The sequence below is a fragment of the Microcaecilia unicolor genome, chromosome 11 (genome assembly GCF_901765095.1).
Source record: "Microcaecilia unicolor chromosome 11, aMicUni1.1, whole genome shotgun sequence".
NCBI classification, from domain to species: Eukaryota; Metazoa; Chordata; class Amphibia; order Gymnophiona; family Siphonopidae; genus Microcaecilia; species Microcaecilia unicolor.
Window position 1 is genome coordinate 22,812,828 of NC_044041.1, and position 18,205 is coordinate 22,831,032.

At 44.8% G+C, this 18,205-nt stretch overlaps 1 protein-coding gene across 3 annotated transcripts in view; it reads right to left on the reverse strand.

Moving 5' to 3' along the window:
* Positions 1 to 3,607: 3,607 nt before the first annotated feature.
* The window catches only part of ASPHD2 (aspartate beta-hydroxylase domain containing 2), a 37,845-nt gene continuing 23,247 nt past the window's right edge, over positions 3,608 to 18,205 (reverse strand). For all 3 annotated transcript variants that reach the window (XM_030219715.1, XM_030219718.1, XM_030219716.1), the window contains 2 exons: positions 10,679 to 10,792; positions 3,608 to 5,223 (listed from right to left, as the gene is read on the reverse strand). In XM_030219715.1, the coding sequence (XP_030075575.1) occupies positions 5,114 to 5,223; positions 10,679 to 10,792 (224 nt within the window). In that variant the 3' untranslated portion in view covers positions 3,608 to 5,113. The remainder of the gene's footprint in view (positions 5,224 to 10,678; positions 10,793 to 18,205) is intronic.

Consider the following 18,205-nt stretch of genomic DNA (forward strand, 5'->3'; position numbering starts at 1 on the left):
GATCTCTAATGGGTTGAGACATAAGTGATGCAAACCACTGCAGCCCCAATGCTATCCTTTAGCACCGAAGTTGATTCCTGTGCTAACATTACCCCTGATGCAATATGAAATTTTAGTGTGGGAAAGTTGCACTGATAGCATCATGCTAAAAGCTAGTGCAGTAGGCATGCAGATCACTGAATGGTAAATTACTCTGAATATTAAAAAAAAACAAACAAAACAAAAAAAAACATCAAAATTTAGACAGACTCTTTTAGAGTGATCTGAGGTGAAATGTGGAACTTCAGGTCAGCCAAGATCCCTGATGGCCCAAGTGGGGCCATGGACTTCCCACCCCTCATCTACCAAAGATCTCCCTGATGACCCAAGTGGCTCTCTTGCACCTCCCCTGGTGGTTTAATTGGACTGCACTCTCTCCTTAAGTTGGGAGGAAGGCACAATGTCTACTAACTCCTGCTTCTGGTAGTACCATCCACAAAAATGTCAGTGCTTGACCCACAGTGGTGTGTTCTGATACACTGCTTGGGGTCAAGATAACGCTTGCTAAATAAGGAAAGTGGAGGAGTGGCCTAGTGGTTAGAGTGGTGGACTTTGGTCCTGAGGACCTGAGTTCAATTCCCACTTCAGGCACAGGCAGCTCCTTGTGACTCTGGGCAAGTCACTTAACCCTCCATTGCCCCAAGTAAGCCGCATTGAGCCTGCCATGAGTGGGAAAGTGCAGGGTACAAATGTAACAAAAATAAAATAGATACTATTGGAGATTCTACATGGAATGTTGCTATTCCACTAGCAACATTCCATGTACAAGGCTGCGCAGGCTTCTGTTTCTGTGAGTCTGACGTCCTGCACGTCAGACTCACAGAAGCAGAAGCCTGCGCGGCCACATTGGTGATCCATGTAGAATCTCAAATAGTAGCAACAGTGGAGGAGTGGCCTAGTGGTTAGAGTGGTGGACTTTGGTCCTGAGTTCAATTCCCACTTCAGGCACAGGCAGCTCCTTATGACTCTGGACAAGTCACTTAACCCGCCATTGCCCCATGTAAGCCACATTGAGCCTGCCATGAGTGGGAAAGCGCAGGGTACAAATGTAACAAAAAAAGCATTCTCTAACGCTCCAGCTCTACATTCTAATGTACCACTTCAGGCAAGGTGGCATGAGAACTGCTCCTGTCTCCCAACATCAGGGGTGGTCGCACAGGGCCTTGCGCTCCTAGGGGCCCCGTATCCCTAGCATGTCTGTCCCCTTGTCTCAGAACACCTCCCTGCTCTATGCCTTGATGTGAATCCGCATGTCAGTAGGTGGCAGCGATTTTCATATCCCACTGGCCACTGAACCCACAGCCTCCTCACTGCTGCGACCCCTCCCCTTTTGATGTCACTTCCTGCTTCTGCAAGGGTGGGACACAGCAGCGAGGAGGATCTAGGGTCAGTGGCCAATGGGATATGAAAATCACTGTCACTACCTGCCGCCCTCTACTGAAACACAGTGGATGCATGTTAAGGTATGGAGTGAGTGGATTTTATTTTTTATAAATTTAAAAAACCTTGGGGGTCTTTTACTAAAGCTTAGCTCGATTTATCTACAGCAGATTCCGGCGGCGGGCAGGGGAAGAGGGCCCCCAATGAAGCGGTCTGCACAGGGCTCACGATTGCTAAGACCGGCCCTGCCCAACATTAGCGGTAGATACAGTCAAAGGGCTCACTCAACCCACTAGAGGCTTATAGGCAGGAGGAGAATTCCCGTCGCCCAACAAGTCCCGACTCTGGACCAGCTAGCCGGGGGTGGGGGGGAGTCAGGAGTGGCCAGAACCAATTAGGCAAGTTTTGTGTGTGGGAGTCCATCCAGTGTGTGTGTGTGTTTTGGTCTCTCTTCTGCTCAGTGCAAGAGCCTATCCTACTCCCCCCCCCCCCTTCCTAAATTGTGCCTTGAAATTTCAACTGGAGTCTTATTTTAATTTTTTTTTGTTTTCCTTTTTATATTCTTGCCTCCTATCTTTCCTCTCACACACTGTAATGCCCTTTCCTGTTTTATCTTTATTTTATATTTACCCTTTTATTTTTCTCTCATTTTACTGTATTTTTCTGTAAGCCACCTACTGGATAGTTCTCTAATAGGTGATAAATCAAATCAGTTTGACACCGGACAAGAGATTTACTCACAATGCAGCAAAGAGCTACATAGGACTGTGGTGGTGTGTATTATTTTTTGTCGACATTGCACTTTTTAATATCACTTTCATTTGCATGCCATTACCTTACTGCATCAGGAATAAAATAATCGAGCTTAGTGCAGTGTTGGAATGCACTGACTGCATCAAGGCCTGCGTTTAGCCTAATGGTGATCTTTATGTGGGGGTAGGGGAAAGCCTTAGCGTTCAAAGAGATCTCCCTTTAAGACCTCACACTTCTCAGAGCTATTAAAGCAGTTTTCTATCCTGCAGGTAACCACTCCGTCAGGATACAGGATTCTCATCTTTTCCTTCCACTTAGAGGCTCACCTTCAAAGAGATTTAGAGGGGTAATAACAGTGAAGTGGCCTTGCCCCCCCCCCCCTCCCCACACACAACCCAGCCTGAGCAAAGAGTGCTGGTGATGGTGAAAGCCGACTTCTTTACTGCTGAGCCAGCACTGGGGTGGTAGATCTAATCAGCTGGCAGGGACTGGGCACCCCCACGAGCAAAAGCAAAATTATTATGGGGGGGGGGGGGGGGGGGAAGAGTAGCCAGAAACTGCATTGTCGCCCCAGTCCACCCCCAAAGACTGAATCCTGGCTATGCCCCTGGGTAGTAGTTACCCCCACCCAATTACCCTGGCTGAAAATTGTTTTCCCCTGCTCCACCCCGACGTATGTTTCTGCATGCACAGGGTGTGGACATCCAGCCAGTTTGCAAAGCGTGGTAAGGGGACGGTCACGTGCACATTTACATTTTTTAGAAGTTCATGCAGGGCTTTGCTCCGTTCCAGTACCTGCACACAAGGTTGCTACACAGTAATTATGCACCCACAAAGGTGGTCTACTGTTTTTAAAGAAAAAACTAAGCTACGTACACTGATTTCCCTTGAAATGGGTGTTTCTATTGCCATGGGTCTTGCGGTCGGTGTACTTTGCAACAACACATAGGCAAGTAAAAATGACCTCCAGTTTATCAGACTGTGTAGAAACCCGAAGAGCCACCAAGAATAAAATGAATCAACAAGAAAAGCAGAGGGATAGGGATGGCGTTAGTTATAAGGGTGAAGAATCTTTAATTTCTTTTCACATTGTAAACTTGTCATCGTATACAGTTTAGAGTAGATGCATGTCCCCGCCTCCCCACTTGACTAACACGTACACCAGTGGCGTAGGCAAAGGTGGGCCAGGGCTCAGGCCCACCCAACAGTAGCAGATGTTTAGCGGTAGCTGATGGAGAGCCCAAGCTCTGTCAGCTGAAGACTTTCCCCGGATAGTAACAAAATTCTACTCTGCACAATACCGGCACCTGCGCATGCTCAGTTTTCAGCGCATGCCTGCTGCAGACTGCCAAGGTGGGAAGAAGCATTTTCCTGCCAGCTGAGATATTTTTGTGGTGGGGGGGGGGGGGGGGGGGGGAGGGGACATTTGGTGCCCACCCACTTCTTAACTAGGCCCACCCAAAATCTGTTGTCTGGCTACGCCCATGATGTACATGGGTACATTTCCTGGTTTTGGCAACTGGAACTGTGGGCTCCTGCTCCGTTGTTGATCCGTTGTCTGATCGTTCTGCCGCTAAGAGGCACAAGGAAATGTTAGAGCGCCTCCTTTGCAAGGTTATAAGCAAGACGACCCCCCCTTCCCCCCACTACTTCATTGTTTTAAAGAAATAAAATCCAATTCTTGAATACTGCTGTAAGAAATGTTGCAAGAGTATAAAAAAAAAAAAAGCATCTTGGGAGGTGAAAAATTTGTCATTGCCATAAATTAATCTTTGTATCTTGCCTACACAGTTTTATTACAGAATTAAAATTAAGTCAGTTGCATTGTTCACTTACAACACAACTCTCTTTCGGACATGAAATACAGGACGGCTGCTGTACAAGAACAGAAACAGATCTAGTTTAAGTAGTCAACGGTCATAAAGACTTAATGCCGAAGGGGAGTGAGACCAGCTTTGGTCAGAGTCTAACATTTACAATCTCTTCTCTCTGCACAAGAGTGTGATGAGAGGGTGTAGATTGGGGGGGGGGGGGGGGGGGGGTTACAAAGTTTATGACACCGGGAGCCTTGGCAAATCTCTTACCACACTCTGTAGTGTTTAATTTGAAGCAAGCCACTGTTCATAGTGTTCCACCTTCTTAGTCAACATTACATTAAGGTGCTACGGAAAAGTCCTTTGATAAAACTGGCAAAGGCTTTCTGTGCGGAAGCCAGAGCCTGGACTTAATGTCTTCTAGATGCAACTGTGTCATGGAAACTCAACAGCATTCAAACAGCAAAGCCGCCAATAGCTTATTCAACTTCGGTGTAAGTGCTGGCTCAAGTCTTAGATACCGAGGAAAATCATTTGGCTCAACCTAGTTGCTGGTCTTGTTACAGACGGAGAGATTTAGATCGTAACACGAGCTAAGCAAGATTATTTGCTTATTGGTAATTTCCAGTTAGGCATGATTAAGTCTCTGAGAAAAAAATGCTCCCCAGGGTAAATGTAAACAAGAACGTTGTAGGCTGTTCATGTCCCACGTGTTAATTTGCTTCTTACAGATGATCACAAGAAGTTTAAGATAAGAAACTACCTTTAAAAAAAAAAATGTTACGCTATAGCTCTGAACACTGCAAAAACACAGTAGCTAACTAATGCGTTTTAAGTAGCATTGCATTCTATCACCGAATGAAAATAAATACACTTCTTTGCTAACAAAATAAAATCATTGGCAAGCCAATGAGTAAACCAACATAAGGAAAAAAAATACAAGTAGGAAGACTTCATCCACAGTAACAAAAATAAAGCTGTTATGAACAGTGGATGGTGTGGGTTATAAATAAAGCTTTTTGTTGAGGCGAGTCTCTTGGTGGTGCAAACTGCACTAACGAGCCGCATGTAACTGTTCCTCCCACCATCAGCCTCATCTTTGAGAACGCTCTTGGAGTGGAGCAGGATCATCGTCCTGGAGCAAAGATGAAATCGAGAGCCTGGCGCTCCGCTGCTGCCACATTTGGGTGCCATAAATCAACCATAAAGATTGCTCGAGGCCCTTCGTCTGCCGAACCTAAGCAGCAGAGAGAACAAAACAGTGAGTTGATTGAGACAGAGGCCTGCTGGCTATGGCACCAGACTGCCTGTGTGATCAAATAGATGGTCCCATGCTCTTTATAGGCCATTTCTGACCTTGTTATTGTCTACTCTTACAAGACCAAAACTTAACACCCAACACACCTTCCAAAATTAGTACGTCTGGTGTCTATCACATCTAGCCACCCCCAGGCTTATTGGCTGTACATGCTACTGCTTGAAACAAATGTGTACAGTGCTTTCATCTCAAATAACTGAATTAGAACACCCTATGAGGCTCATTTTCAAAGCACGTAGACTTACAAAGTTACATAGGAACCTATGGAACTTTGTAAGCCTAAGTGCTTTGAAAATGAGCCCCAATGTGTACCAACAGAAAGCTACAGTGACTAGTGAAAGCCTTCAAATCATGGTCTGCTGTCTATAAAATGCATTAAATCAGGAACCTGTTTCACTGATCTTCACAATGTTCTTTTGTGTTGAAAGTGGAGTTATAGAAATATTTATTTATTATGTATAGCATTTGTATCCCTCATTTTCCCACCTGTGGCTTACATTATGCCGTGATGGCGATCGCCATTTCCGGTTACAGAATTTCAAATGGTAATACATTTAGGCGTATACCTACATGGTAAAGAGGAATACATTGTGGTATTGCATACCAATGATTTTGCATCAAGGTGCATACATACATGGTACAGAGGATTGCGTTATGGCATTGTATAGAGGTTTCTAAGTGATAAAATGAGTTGTAGGATAAGTTAAACAGTCAAGTGACAAGAGTTCGGCCTTGTCTAGTTTGTGTAAAGTCTATTTATTTTGTATTTAAGATGGAACATTATGGTAAGCCTTCTTGAACAGGTTCGTTCAGTAGTCTACGGAAGATTGTTAGGTCATGTTATTCAAACATGATCTAAATGAAATCACCAACGAGATCAACCAAAGCCTTCAAATAATGCACACTTGGGCAGATGCATTCCAACTAAAACTTAACGCAGAAAAAAACACAATGTCTCGTACTCACCTCACAACATAACACAAAAAACTTCACCACCATAGTCACACCATACTGTTCCCTTCCTGTCTCACAATACTTGAAAATTCTTGGGAGTCACCATTGATCGAAACCTCACTCTTGATACCCATGTGAAAAACACAACGAAAAAGATGTTCTACACCATGTGGAAACTTAAAAAAGAGTAAAACCTTTTTTCCAAGATACATCTTCCGTTCCCTGGTACAGTCAATGGTAATAAGTCATCTGGACTACTGCAATGCACTGTACGCCGGGTGTAAAGAACAGACAATCAAAAAAACTCCAAACGGCCCAGAATACGGCCGCCAGACTCATATTTGGAAAAACTAAATATGAAAGTGCAAAACCCCTAAGAGAGAAACTTCACTGGCTTCCACTTAAGGAACGCATTGCGTTCAAGATCTGCACGATTGTACAAAATCATTCATGCAGACGCCCCAATCTACATGCTAAACCTCGTGGACCTACCTCCCAGAAACGCCACAAGATCAGCCCGAAAATTTCTCAACCTGCACTACCCCAGCTGCAATGGACTTAAATACAAGCTGATGCACGCCACTACCTTCTCTTACAAGAGCACGCAGATATGGAATGCACTACCTACAGACTTGAAAGCAATCAACGAAACAACTATCTTTCGAAAATCTCTGAAAACATTCTTCTTCAACAAGGCCTACAATGAGAACCTACAGCCTCACTAAGTCACCTCACCAACCCACTCAATTATGAACGCCCACCTTCTATAACTACCCTAAATCACTCTCTTCCTTCTTCTCTTCCTTGATTACTACACATTACTAACTGTATCTGATATCCTGAAATGACAATGTTAACAAATCTATGTAAGCCACACTGAGCCTGCAAATAGGTGGGGGGATGTGGGATACAAATGCAATAAATAATAATAAACAATATTCAAAGGAATCAAAAATTCTTAATTGTGCTAAGTCTTCACATCACTTGGCTCATACTTGGGGGAAGCCCCTTTGTGGCAATAACAGCCAGGGGGGTGCAGTTTTTGCCATTCTTCTGGGCAGACTAGCTCCAGCTCTTAAGTTGGCTGGAGCTCGTTCCGAGACGGCAGTCTTGCAACAGATTTCCTATTAGATTCAGGATCTGGGCTTTGACTGGCTGCACAAAGACATTCACTTTCTGCTCGCTGAGCCACTCCATTCTTGCTTTTGCTTTGTGCTGAGGCTCTGTGTCCCGCTGAAAAGTCATCTCCCTCCCACCAGTCCTGCAACATAGGATCTTCCTAGACTTTGCATCACCCGTCTTTCCTTCATTCTTCACAAGCCTCCCTGTGCCCTCTGCTGCATTGCATTCCTACAACATAGCGTTGCAGCCACCGAACTGTGTTTTATAACCGCAGATATTGTTTTGCAGTTCAGACCACAGAACCTCCTACCTGTGTAGTGTTTCCTACCTGTTTCTTTACAAAGACTATGCAAGAACATCTCTGCTTTTTTTTTGCAGCAGTGGCTTCCTTGCTGCAAATCTCCCATATGGGCCATGACTGTGGAACAATCCTGAAATTGTAAAACAAACATTTTCCCCCAGTCTCTGAGAGACTGCTGTAGTTGCTTTAAAGTAACATACTATTAGGTCTCACCATGACCTTCCTCAGCAGTTTTTCTTAACCCATAACTACAGACTTTGAAGAGACAACCTGATCGTGGCAAACTGTTTCCACTTTGCATATACCTGGGACACTGTCAGGTCTCTTACTGCAAACACATTGAAAATTGTCTTATAGTCTTCCCCCAATCCGTGCATTTCACTAACTATCGCAGAGTAATCAGTTTTCAGCAGTTCTATGCTCAGTAGGTTTAGACCTCTACTTCAAATGTCATGACACATGCATCCAGTTTTTCTTATATAGGCACGCAGCTATGGAATGCACTGCCAACTGCCATGAAAAAAATACATGACCTAATCAACTTTCGGAAATCCTTGAAGACCCACCTCTTTAACAGAACATACCATAATGATCCATCATTTGAACTTTAGTAAAGCACCGTCTCATCTGCTATTCTATAAATGTTCTGTCTATACATGTTACTTGTATACACTATATTTCCCTTGTTTCCTATGTAATTACTAATTGTATATGTTTATTCAGTCATGATGATACCATGACGGAGCAATGTAAGCCACATTGAGCCTGCAAATATGTGGGAAAATGCAGGATACAAATGCAATAAATGTAACAGAAACAGCTTGATTCTTCATCCAAAAGTATGTGAATCAGTCTAACTACTGTGACTGGACAAGTGGGCTCTATTTACTTTATTATGGGGCCCTTTTACAAAAGCGTGAAAGGGCCTAAGTGCGTCCAGCGCACACCAAATTAGCATTACTGCCCGGCTACCGCATACCGCAGGTGGTAATTCTGAATTTGGCACGCGACAAAAACACACGATAGAAAATATTTTCTATTTTCAAACCATGTAGCACTTACCCGGCGGTAAACAGCAGTGGATGCACGTTGCATGCCTACCGCCCAGGTAGCACATGAAACCTTACCTCTAAGACAATGGCGTGGTGGTAAGGTCTCAGGCCGAAAAAATGGACGTGAACTGTTTTTTTTTAATTTTGCCACATGTTCATTTTCCAGCCCCTTTAAAAAAAAAAAAAAAAGCCTTTTTTTCTAGGACACGGCAAAAATTGGCCCAGCGTGCGCTCAAAAGACGCGCTTGCACTGCCACAGGCCGCTTTTTGCTGCGGCTTAGTAAAAGGGGGCCCCTGTGGGCCTTAAGGCAATTTTTTGAACTGGAGCTAATCTGGGTCTGTTACAAGGGTGTGAAGACTTATGAAATCACGACTTGTTGTTTTCTTATTTTTATGCTATAGAACTAGAGGACATGAAATGAAGTTGCAAGGAGAGAAACATAAAAGCAAGATCAAGAAATACTTTTTCGCAGAGAGTGGAGGAATGGCCTAGTGGTTAGGGAGGTGGACTTTGGTCCTGGGGAACTGAGTTTGATTCCCACTTCAGGCACAGGCAGCTCCTTGTGACTCTGGGCAAGTCACTTAACCCTCCATTGCCCCATGTAAGCCGCATTGAGCCTGCCATGAGTAGGAAAGCGCGGGGTACAAATGTAATAAAAATAAAATAGATACTATTGGAGATTCTACATGGAATGTTGCTAGTATTGGAGATTCTACATGGAATGTTGCTAGCAACATTCCATGTAGAAGCCTGCGGGGCACATTGGTGATCTGCAAGGGCCAACTTCTACATGGAATGTTGCGAATAGCAACATTCCATGTAGAATCTCAAATAGTAGCAACAGTTGAGGAGTGGCCTAGTGGTTATGGTGGTGGACTTTGGTCCTGGGGAACTGAGTTGGATTCCCACTTCAGGCACAGGCAGCTCCTTGTGACTCTGGGCAAGTCACTTAACTCTCCATTGCCCCATGTAAGCCGCATTGAGCCTGCCATGAGTGGGAAAGCGCGGGGTACAAATGTAACAAAAATAAAATAGATACTATTGGAGATTCTACATGGAATGTTGCTACTATTGGAGATTCTACATGGAATGTTGCTAGCAACATTCCATGTAGAAGGCTGCGCAGGCTTCTGTTTCTGTGAGTCTGATGCCCTGCACGTACGTGCAGGACGTCAGACTCACAGAAGCAGAAGCCTGCCCGGCCACATTGGTGATCTGCAGGGGCCAACTTCTACATGGAACGTTGCGAATAGCAACATTCCATGTAGAATCTCAAATAGTAGCAACAGTTGAGGAGTGGCCTAGTGGTTAGGGTGGTGGACTTTGGTCCTGGGGAACTGAGTTCGATTCCCACTTCAGGCACAGGCAGCTCCTTGTGACTCTGGGCAAGTCACTTAACCCTCCATTGCCCCATGTAAGCCGCATTGAGCCTGCCATGAGTGGGAAAGCGCGGGGTACAAATGTAACAAAAAAAAACAAACAAAAAAAAGGTGGTGGATGCCTGGAACGTTCTTCCATGGGACGTGGTGGGATCAAAAACGGTGATGGAATCCAAAGAGGGGTTGGATAAATACAGAAGTTCCCTAAATAATTCACTCAATTGGAGTAATTTCTAGTGTGGGGTGGGGGGGGGGGGAGGGCAATAAATAGATTCCTCAATCCCAGTGCTCCACAATATTCTTCGCAATGCTATATACATCTCATTTAAATAACCAACCACTTGTAGCACTTTAAAATCTTCACTGAGTCATCAGCTTCAGCTCATGATTTGCCTTACTCTATTAAAAGGGAGGGATGTCTGTTTTCCATATGAAGTGAACATGTTGAGTATTCTTGCATAACCAAGCTATGCAAAATTAACCTACCTCTCAGACCAAATATATGTAGCTCTGCCCAATAAGACTGTTCGCAGCTCTGAAGGACTCCTGTCATTAATGGACTTACCTTCATGGAAAGCAGCATGCAGAAAGGAATCGTCGAACAGAAGACATCGACCTTCTGCCCAGCATTGTGGCTCTCCGCCAACCACGAGTTCACAGTTACTGGGAGTCTTCAGACCTTCAGTTGCAAGACAGGCAAAGAAAAATCAGCTTACATCAGGGCTTTTCAAACCTGTCCTGGGGACCTTGTAGACAGGTGGTCGTTCAGGACATCCATGAAGAACATAAGAGATAATTATCAGATACAGCGGATTTCCAATGTATGCAGTATGCAAAGGAGAAATTAGGTCTTACCTGATAAAATATTTTTCCATTAGTCCTTCCCATTATTCCAGAACCTGTGGGAAAGGTGTGTCCATCAACCAGCAGGTGGAGCTAGAGAACTGAAAACTGAGCTAAGACATATCTCTCTTGGCATCCAGTCCAGCTCCTTAGTATTTACATAGACAAGCAGTAAGGAAAAACTCAGAATATACACAACAAACTTAAACAACCTACTAACCTAACACTAACCAGACGAGCAAACATGTGTGGACCTCTCTATTTCTGGACAACTTCTAGAGAACAAGAGATATGCAGGAGGCGCAATGCAAGGCGACAGTCATTATCTGATCCATTACTTCGCACAGATTAAACATCTCAGAAACCTTGGGCAGGCCTCTGGAATAGTGGGAAGGACGAATGGAAAGAAAACGATCAGTAAGATCTAGTTTCTCCTTCTATTACGTAGTTTCCCACTATTCCAGAACCTGTGGGATATTTAAAAGCAATCCCTAGAGTGGGTGGGATCCTGGTACTGCTACCCTGAGGAACGAAGTCCCAAAACTGACTTCCGAGCGCCGCACTATCCATCCTGTAGTACTTGGCAAGGGTATGTGCAGCGTTGATCACGCTGCCTTGCAAATATCCATTGGTGACAGTAAGGTAGTCTCTGCCCACAATGCTGTACATCTTGTAAAATGAGCCCGCAAGACCTTAGGAGCGATAGTCTTCTTCAGTCTTCTAGCAACTGTGGGCTTGGAAACCATGAGGCCAAGCCTCAGCTTACCAAAAAGCACAGTCTGTCCGATTTGCAAAACTCATTCATGGCTTCCAAATATCTAATGAGGACTCTATGCACATCTTCAAGGAATACTGAGTCTATTCGTCCTCTCTACGAAAGGACAGACATTCCACAGATTAGTCGAGATGAAACGCAGATATCACTTTCGGAAGAAAGAAAGGAAATGGTGCACAGGGAGATCCCCTCCACCGAAAAGCGGAGAAAGGGATCCCAACAAGTGAGAGCCTGAAGCTCCAAAACACTGTGTGACACAACAGCCACCAAGAATGCTGTAATTAGCGTAAGATCTTTCAAGGAGGCCTTCCCGAGTGGCTCAAAAGGAGGCTTCTGAAGAACCCAAAGGACTAAATTAATGTTCCACTCTGGGCATGGCGTACAAAAGGGAGGCGGCAAGCAGCCCACTCCCTGCAAGAATTGAGCCATATCCGGGTGAGCCGCAAGAGACATCTTCTGTAGTCAGCCACTGAAATAGGCCAAAGCCACACTTGAACTTTTAGAGAAACCAATGCCAATCCTTTCTGAAGACCTGCCTGGAGAAATGCTAGGATGTGTGCGATCTAAGCAGAGAAGGGAGAAAATCCATGCTCGGACCACCAGCCTTCGAACATCCTCGCATACACCATAGATGTAGAGCATTTCTGAGCCTGTAGGAATGACCGAATCAGAATATGTTTTGTTTTTTTTTACTGAAATTTGAAAATAAACTACAACAGAAATAAAATCGTAACACAACTAAAATTGTACCATCATTATCATAATGGAAAGAAAAAACAATGTATTCAATCCACTACATTACAGAAATGTAGAGAAGAGAGAGAAAAATTACAAACCAATACGGGTAATACTGTTAACTTATCTAACTCCCCCTATACCTATTCGTACCTGGAAGAAAAATATCAAACAAGCTATATTTACATAATCAAAAGGAAAGCCTCCAGTTGAGAAGGATCATTAAACACACAGGGGTCCTTTTACTAAGCCGCGGTAAAAAGTGGCCTGTGGTAGTGTAGGCGCATGTACTGGGCACCCGCCGGGCCAGTTTTTACCGCATCTGCCAAAAAGGGCTTTTTTTTTTTGATAAATGGGACAGGAAAAGAGCCTGTGGTAAAACTGAAACCAGCACACCGAACTGGCCTGAGCCTTTAACGCCACCCATTGATCTAGAGGTAAAGGCTCACACGCTGCATGTGCAGCGTGTGCCGATTACTGCCAGAAACGGCACGTATAGGAGGAAATATAAAAAATAAATCATTCAGGCGTTACGGGCGCATGCCAAATCTGAAATTACCACGAGGGGGCGTGGTAGCCTTATTTTGACAGGCACTGCACATGCGTAGCGCCTAATGCGCCTTTGACTCCTCTCTCTCCTTCTCTGCGCATATCCAGCAGATAGCCAAGACCTGTTGCTTCTTCCTCTTTAACATCAGCAAAATTCGCCCTTTCCTCTCTGAACACACCACCCGAACTCTAGTCCACGCTCTCATTACCTCTCGCCTGGACTACTGCAACTTACTCCTCACCGGCCTCCCAATTAGCCATCTATCCCCCCTTCAATCTGTTCAGAACTCTGCTGCACGTCTCATATTCCGCCAGAACCGATATACTCATATCACCCCTCTCCTCAAGTCACTTCACTGGCTTCCGATCAGATACCGCATTCAATTCAAGCTTCTCCTTCTTACCTACAAATGCACTCGGTCTGCTGCCCCTCACTATCTTTCTACCCTCATCTCCCCTTACGTTCCCGCCCGTAACCTCCGTTCACAGGATAAATCCCTCCTCTCGGTACCCTTCTCCACCACCGCCAACTCCAGGCTCCGCTCATTCTGCCTCGCCTCACCCTATGCTTGGAACAACCTTCCTGAGCCCTTACGCCAAGCCCCCTCCCTGCCCATCTTCAAGTCTTTGCTTAAAGCCCACCTCTTCAATGCTGCGTTCGGCATCTAACCCTTACCGTTCAGTGAATCCAGACTGCCCCAATTTGACTGCCCCTATCGGACCGACTGTTCACTTGTCTATTAGATTGTAAGCTCTTTGAGCAGGGACTGTCTCTCTTTGTTAAATTGTACAGTGCTGTGTAACCCTAGTAGCGCTCTAGAAATGTTAAGTAGTAGTAGTAGTAAAAAGGCCCCATAATTAGTATGTTAATATGAAATTAAACATCTACAAGGAAACCGTAAGAAAAATGTAGTTCCAACAAATAATATTTTAGATTCAAATTGAAGAAACTGTCTCCTCAGCTGGGTACATAAGTACATAAGTAATGCCATACTGGGAAAAGACCAAGGGTCCATCGAGCCCAGCATCTTGTCCACGACAGCGGCCAATCCAGGCCAAGGGCACCTGGCAAGCTTCCCAAACGTACAAACATTCTATACATGTTATTCCTGGAATTTTGGATTTTTCCAAGTCCGTTTAGTAGCGGTTTATGGACTTGTCCTTTAGGAAACCATCCAACCCCTTTTTAAACTCTGCTAAGCTAACCGCCTTCACCACATTTTCCGGCAATGAATTCCAGAGTTTAATTACACGTTGGGTGAAGAAAATTTTCTCCGATTTGTTTTAAATTTACTACACTGTAGTTTAATCGCATGCCCCCTAGTCCTAGTATTTTTGGAAAGCGTGAACAGACGCTTCACATCCACCTGTTCCACTCCACTCATTATTTTATATACCTCTATCATGTCTCCCCTCAGCCGTCTCTTCTCCAAGCTGAATAGCCCTAGCCTCCTTAGTCTTTCTTCATAGGGAAGTCGTCCCATCCCCGCTATCATTTTAGTCGCCCTTCGCTGCACCTTTTCCAATTCTACTATATCTTTCTTGAGATGCGGCGACCAGAATTGAACACAATACTCAAGGTGCGGTCGCACCATGGAGCGATACAAAGGCATTATAACATCCTCACACCTGTTTTCCATACCTTTCCTAATAATACCCAACATTCTATTCGCTTTCCTAGCTGCAGCAGCACACTGAGCAGAAGGTTTCAGTGTGTTATCGACGACGACACCCAGATCCCTTTCTTGGTCCGTAACTCCTAACGTGGAACCTTGCATGACGTAGCTATAATTCGGGTTCTTTTTTCCCACATGCATCACCTTGCACTTGCTCACATTAAACCTCATCTGCCATTTAGCCGCCCAGTCTCCCAGTCTCGTAAGGTCCTCTTGTAATTTTCCACAATCCTGTTGCAAGTTAACGACTTTGAATAACTTTGTGTCATCAGCAAATTTAATTACCTCGCTAGTTACTCCCATCTCTAAATCATTTATAAATATATTAAAAAGCAGCGGTCCTAGCACAGACCCCTGAGGAACCCCACTAACTACCCTTCTCCATTGTGAATACTGCCCATTTAACCCCACTCTCTGTTGCCTATCCTTCAACCAGTTTTAATCCACAATAGGACATTTCCTCCTATCCCATGACCCTCCAATTTCCTCTGTAGCCTTTCATGAGGTACCTTGTCAAACGCCTTTTGAAAATCCAGATACACAATATCAACCGGCTCCCCTTTGTCCACATGTTTGTTTACTCCTTCAAAGAATTGAAGTAAGTTGGTCAGGCAAGATTTCCCCACACAAAAGCCGTGCTGACTCGGTCTCAGTAATCCATGTCCTCGGATGTGCTCTGTAATTTTGTTTTTAATAATAGCCTCTACCATTTTCCCCGGCACCGACGTCAGACTCAACGGTCTGTAATTTCCCGGATCTCCCCTGGAGCCTTTTTTAAAAATGGGCGTTACGTTGGCCACACTCAAATCTTCCGGTACCACGCTCGATTTTAAGGATAAGTTGCATATCACTAGCAGTAGCTCCGCAAGCTCATTTTTCAGTTCTATCAGTACTCTAGGGTGAATACCATCCGGTCCAGGAGATTTGCTACTCTTCAGTTTGCCGAACTGCCCCATTACGTCCTCCAGGTTTACCATGAAGTCAGTAAGTTTCTCCGACTCGTCCGCTTGAAATACCATTTCCGACACCGGTATCCCACCCAAATCTTCCTCGGTGAAGACCGAAGCAAAGAATTCATTCAGTCTCTCCGCTACGTCTTTGTCTTCCTTGATCGCCCCTTTTACCCCTCGGTCATCCAGCGGCCCAACCGATTCTTTTGCCGGCTTCCTGCTTTTAATATACCGAAAAAAATTTTTACTATGTTTTTTGCCTCTAATGCTATCTTTTTTTCGTAATCCCTCTTGGCCTTCTTTATCTGCGCCTTGCATTTGCTTTGACACTCCTTATGCTGCTTCTTGTTATTTTCAGACGGTTTCTTCTTCCATTTTCTGAAGGCGTTTCTTTTAGCCCTAATAGCTTCCTTCACCTCACTTTTCAACCAGGCCGGCTGTCTTTTGGAGTTCCGTCTTTCTTTTCTAATTTGCGGAATGTGAATGGCCTGGGCCTCCAGGATGGTATTTTTGAACAGCGTCCACGCCTGTTGTACAGTTTTTACTCTCTCAGTTGCCCCCCTAAGTTTTTTTTTTACCGTTCTTCTCATTTTATCATAGTCTCCTTTTTTAAAGTTAAACGCTAACGTATTTGACTTTCTGTGTACAGTTACTTCAAGGTCGATATCAAAACTGATCATATTATGGTCACTGTTATCAAGCGGCCCCAGTACCATAACGTCCCTCACCAGATCATGTGCTCCACTAAGGACCAAGTCTAGAATTTTTCCTTCTCTCGTCGGCTCCTGCACCAGTTGCTCCATAAAGCTGTCCTTGATTTCATCAAGGAATTGTATCTCTGTAGCGTGTCCCGATGTTACATTTACCCAGTCTATATTTGGATAATTGAAGTCACCCATTATTATCACATTGCCCATTTTGTTCGCGTCTCTGATTTCTTTTATCATTTCTGTGTCTACCTGCTCATCCTGGCGAGGCGGACGGTAGTACACTCCTATCACCGTTTTTTTCCCTTTTATACATGGAATTTCAACCCACAATGATTCAAAGGTGTGATTTGTGTCCTGCTGAATTTGTAATCTATCTGAGTCAAGGCTCTCATTAATATACAATGCTACCCCTCCACCAGTCCGGTCCACCCTATCACTACGATATACTTTGTACCCCGGTATGACAGTGTCCCACTGGTTATCCTCCTTCCACCAGGTCTCAGTAATGCCTATTATATCCAATTTTTCATTTAGTGCAATATATTCCAACTCTCCCATCTTATTTCTTAGACTCCTAGCATTTGCATATAGACATTTCAGAGTATGTTTGTTGTTCTTATTTGCATGATGCTTAGTACCTGACACTATTGATTTGACATCTTTTGTCTGATCTTTAGTTGTATTTAAGGGCACCTGGTCTACCACGGTCTGTTGTGCAACCTCACTATCCAGAAACCCTATCTTCCCTGTTTGTGAGGTATCTTTGCAAGATACCTTTTCCCGAACCATGCGCTTTTGAGCGACTGTCGGCCTTCCCCCCATTTCTAGTTTAAAAGCTGCTCTATCTCCTTTTTAAATGCCGACGCCAGCAGCCTGGTCCCACCCTGGTTAAGGTGGAGCCCATCCTTTCGGAATAGGCTCCCCCTTCCCCAGAATGTTGCCCAGTTCCTAACAAATCTAAAACCCTCCTCCCTGCACCATCGTCTCATCCACGCATTGAGACTCTGGAGCTCTGCCTGTCTCTTGGGCCCTGCACGTGGAACAGGTAGCATTTCAGAAAATGCTACCCTAGAGGATCTGGATTTGAGCTTTCTACCTAAGAGTCTAAATTTGGCTTCCAGAACCTCTCTCCCACATTTTCCTATGTCATTGGTACCCACATGTACCAAGACAGCGGACTCCTCCCCAGCACTATCTAAAATCCTATCTAGGTGACGCGCGAGGTCCGCCACCTTCGCACCAGGCAGGCAAGTCACCAGGCGATCCTCACGTCCACCAGCCACCCAGCTATCTATATGCCTAATGATCGAATCACCAACTACAACAGCTGTCCTAACCTTTCCCTCCCGGGCAGCACTTGGAGACATATCCTCGGTGCGAGAGGATAGTATATCCCCTGGTGGGCAGGTCCTGGCTACAGGAGTACTTCCTACTTCACCAGGGTGATGCTCTCCTTCTAGGAGACCTCCCTCCTCCAAGGTAGCACAAGGGCTACTAGACTGGAGGTGGGACTTCTCTACAACATCCCTGTAGGTCTCCTCTATGTACCTCTCTGTCTCCCTCAGCTCCACCAAGTCTGCTACTCTAGCCTCAAGAGAACGGACACGTTCTCTAAGAGCTAGGAGCTCTTTGCATCGGGCGCAAACATATGACATCTCACCAACTGGGAGATAATCATACATGTGACACTCAATGCAAAAGACTGGATAGCACCCCTCTCGCTGCTGGACTGCTGACTCCATCTACAAACATCAGGAAAAATTGACCACAATACATCAAACCCTTCTTTCAAATATAAGCCTTTAAGACTAACAATTTATCCTTCTCAGTGGCAAAAGTAGTGAAGTAGCTCTA